This window comes from Frankliniella occidentalis, unplaced genomic scaffold (genome assembly GCF_000697945.3).
Source record: "Frankliniella occidentalis isolate FOCC.00 unplaced genomic scaffold, Focc_3.1 Scaffold261, whole genome shotgun sequence".
Classification (NCBI taxonomy): domain Eukaryota; kingdom Metazoa; phylum Arthropoda; class Insecta; order Thysanoptera; family Thripidae; genus Frankliniella; species Frankliniella occidentalis.
The window spans coordinates 125,167-128,844 of NW_026267387.1; the positions used below are offsets into that span (position 1 = coordinate 125,167).

A 3,678-nucleotide genomic window follows, 5' to 3' on the forward strand; every position below is an offset into this window, starting at 1 on the left:
CGAAGCAACAGTGTGACCGGGCAGAAAGGAAAACAAAACAAAATAGTGGGGGGGACTGATATTGATCGATTGGGCGCAGAGCGCCAGACTGCCAACAGGTACTTTACAATTTAAACAAACCAACTGAGCGCGGAGAGCGGTCCGTGTCCTGTCCCAGACATAGATAGTAGAGGGGGGAGAGGCGACAGCGACAGAATGTCACTGTAGAAAAGACAGTCAGTAAATATTATCGAAAATCATTTGGACGCGGGAGGGAAGGCATTCCAATGATGCGCACGCCACGCCACTTGGCTCGCGGCTCACGTCGCGGGAGGGGACGTGGGGCCGGGGAGGGCTCCTTCCTACACATGGCAAGCATAGCACAGCCCGCCAGCCGCAGCCAGTGTGTGGCGTACGACAAACTCTGAACTTACGCGCCGTCGTCGTTTGAAACGTATTTTCTCTAAATCTGAAAATTCGAACACGCGACGACGCACTGATACACTGATAAATACACCACACACTCAACCAAACATGCACGTTTGACACAGCTGTGAAAGCTTTGTTATTGTTTGCGCACAGGGCAACCTAACCTAAAAGACGAACACTCGCGCTCTCGTTGCTTTCTTTAGAAAACTACGTCGACAAACAGTACCTGTCCTTCAAATTTCTTCATTATGTTCGAACCTCACGGCATGTGAAATTGAATGCAACGCGCGACCGAGGGCAGGAGATCGACACTTACGTTTCAAGTAAGGGGGTGTCTGGCGGCAAGCCGGGCGACTGCTGGCTGGAGCAGTCTAAGTTGTCGGCCCTGCGCACCGGGCACCGGACGGGCGGACGGAGACGGACGACGGGCGGACCACAGGGCCTAACTCAGCCGTAGTAGATGACAAAGACAAAAACCGCTGGCCGTGCAAAAACAAGCTTCTGGTGTGGGGGCTTGGCGCGGCGTGGCTGCGGGCGGGCGGGCAGGGGACCGCTACTGGTGACCACTGCAGCTCCAGCTCCAACCTCGGTCAAACGATCAACTGGCAGGGCGGCCCAGTGGCCGCTGGTGACTGAGGGCGAGGGCCAACTCGCACCACCAAAAGTAAATGTTTTTCTGCACAGAAAAGACAGACAAAGTAATAATAACAACTAAAATTGTTTCTGCTGTAGAGGCAGAGTGTGCGAAATTCAAACAACTGACATTGCCGCCCCGATGAAGCGGTGCGCTGCTCTCTCGTGCGGCACGTCGTCCTGGCCAGAGGTGAAGTGAGGCGACAGGACAGCGGACGCCGCCGGGCGGGGAGATACGCGCCGGCGTCCCGGGGACATTAGTATTCGCTGCTCGGTATTCAACCACTGCTTCAGTATTTCCAGAGGTAGTGTGGCGTGGTAGTTGGGGAGGGGGTATTTTTCTGCCCTTGAGTCTAAAGAGGTTCTGAGCAGGGCAATCACCTCGCGCTTCCGTTCGTGGGAATCACCCGTTGGTGGTGATGGTGGTCTAGATGCTGCTGGAGGTGATGAGCACTGCTCAAGCCACTGGGCGGTGTCAGCCGAAAATGTTGCCAGCTAGAGAAGTCGAGCTGTCGAGCTGCAGCCGGCAGACGCGTCGCAAACTTGCACGAGGAAGTTGCCCGATAAGAGGAACAATGCTATATTCACTTAAGCGGTCATATGCGAGAGCGTACTCGAGAGCGTAAAGCGTAAGCGTAAAGCGCACCGCTTTGGCGTAAAAGAGCGGAGTGGGGGTACGCACCCTAACCTCATCTTGGCGCATATTTGGTTTTGACGAGTGTTGAAAAGCATTTTCTGGAGTTGTCATACATTCAGACTATGTTGTGGTGATAATCTGACCATGTAAAGTAGGTGTCATACGAAATATGTGCCAATGTAAGGTTAAGGCGCATCCCCCCACTCCGCTCTTCTACGCCAAAGCGGTGCGCTTTACGCTTACGCTTTACGCTCTCGAGTACGCTCTCGCATATGACCGCTTAAGTGAATATAGCACAAGAAGAAGGTAGCACTGAGGAGGTGGCGTGGCGTAGCGCCGTCGCTAAACAAAGCAGAAGATGAGCGACCGTCTAGCAGAGGTTAGGATGCGTGACTGCCTATCTATAGGGACCTACCCCTTGATCCTGGCGGTCGGAGAAAAGCTACTCAGAAGGAGGGGCGAGAGTAGAGTGGACGTCGTGATTGTCTCGCGGAACAGATTAATAGACCATTCCAGGAGGGGACACTAAAATAAAAGGGGGGGGGTAACCAGCACAGGAAATGGTGCGACGTGTTTTGGCACGGTCGAAATGAGGCCTGGGCCCAGGGGATGCCCAGGCGAGTCGGGGTCCCAATCTCAGTGGATAGCCTCGTGAAACAAGGTTACTAGAAAACCTAGGGCTTCCCCCACAAAAAAGTGCTCTTTTCCAGGGCATCCCCTGGAAACTGATGAAAACTCCTGAGAATGGTCCGTCATGAGGCGTCACCGGGCGCCTGCGCGTGTTGAACACACCGGTATCCCCCACAACTCCGAAGTTGAATATGCGTTTTTGGTCCCTTCGGGTCCCTTCAACAGAGACTTGACAGGGCAGGGGTCGTTCAAGGCAGGGGAAAGGGACGACCAATCACCGACCGTTCTGTTTAACACACTTCTTGTCGCACCAGCTGAACTGAAAAAGAGAAATACAAGTACGCGGCAGCTGTGCTGCTGGTGCGATGAGCAGGTCACGACAGTGATGTTGGTCGCCTCGAATCACCCTTCGTTCTGATTCACGACTGTAGCCGGAGGCAAATCCGACACGCCGCAGCCTGGACCCACTTGGGCCGCAACCCGGGCCGGGCCGGCACTCCACTCGGGCTTATCCGGGCCATGCAGCTGTCGTTTCGTACGGCAATGACCGAAGACTGTGTTAGTAGGGGACCGGGCCTTCGTGGCGTGAGGCGGGGGGCGGCGGAGAGGCGGGGCGGGGGGCAGGGCGGGGCGAAGTCGCTGAGAGAAGGGATTGTAGAAACAGAAACGAGGTGTACTGTACATTTAAATTTCTCAGCAGGAAAACACAATAAGGAGTCATGGTTACAGATTATAATGCACATATCATCGCAAGTGCGAAACAAAGCAAGTAGTGTTCTGTTCATTCCCCTAGAGAACACGTTTTTTGTCAAAATGACCTCAACTTTATCTCAGTGTCAAGATTTGGTATTTTTGGTGACCTGCGTTGTCGTCAATTTGACATCAAGTCATATCATTTGATACCAAACTGTGCCAAAATGGCAGAATCTTGACACGGGCACCACTTCCTGTCATTTTTACGAAACCGTGTTCTATGGGCCGGTCTGATATACGAGTCTATAACTTTGATTTTGATCTATTGGTGCATTTCCAACTATATCACATATCACATCTTCGCTTAGCCCCTTGCCCCGTTTTTTGGGGTCTTTTTTCCCCTCTCCTTGAAACCATTAAAATGAACTGGAACCAGGATACTGGAAAGGAGGGCGGGATGGACATTCCCTGCCGCCACGGCCCTTCTCTCCTGCCCTCCCCTCCCCCAGCGCCCAGCCGCCGCGCGCCTGCCTGCTCCCTTTAATACTTCACAATATCTCTAACGGTTAGGGAACCTCCTTCAGTTGAACGCAGGCTGCTGAAGCGGCCCGTGGCGGCCTATAGCAGCAGCCCTGCCTCGTAATGACATACTTCCACTCCCCTGCGCCCCTGCGCCC

The 3,678-nt window shown here is 53.8% G+C and overlaps 1 protein-coding gene across 3 annotated transcripts in view; it reads right to left on the reverse strand.

The window, feature by feature from the left end:
• The window catches only part of LOC113202481 (cytochrome P450 306a1), a 23,333-nt gene extending 21,958 nt beyond the window's left edge, over positions 1-1,375 (reverse strand). Inside the window, exons 1-2 of one of the 3 annotated variants that reach the window (XM_026416729.2) lie at positions 1,172-1,375; positions 725-1,084 (exon numbers count right to left, since the gene is read on the reverse strand). Coding sequence is in view for 1 of the 3 variants with exons in the window: in XM_026416728.2 (XP_026272513.1) it covers positions 635-655 (21 nt within the window). In the remaining 2 variants the exon portion in view is untranslated. Of the gene's footprint in view, positions 1-508; positions 607-634; positions 691-724; positions 1,085-1,171 lie in introns of those variants that run through there. The other 2 variants (XM_026416728.2, XM_052273286.1) reach the window with 2 other exon arrangements.
• Positions 1,376-3,678: the final 2,303 nt, after the last annotated feature.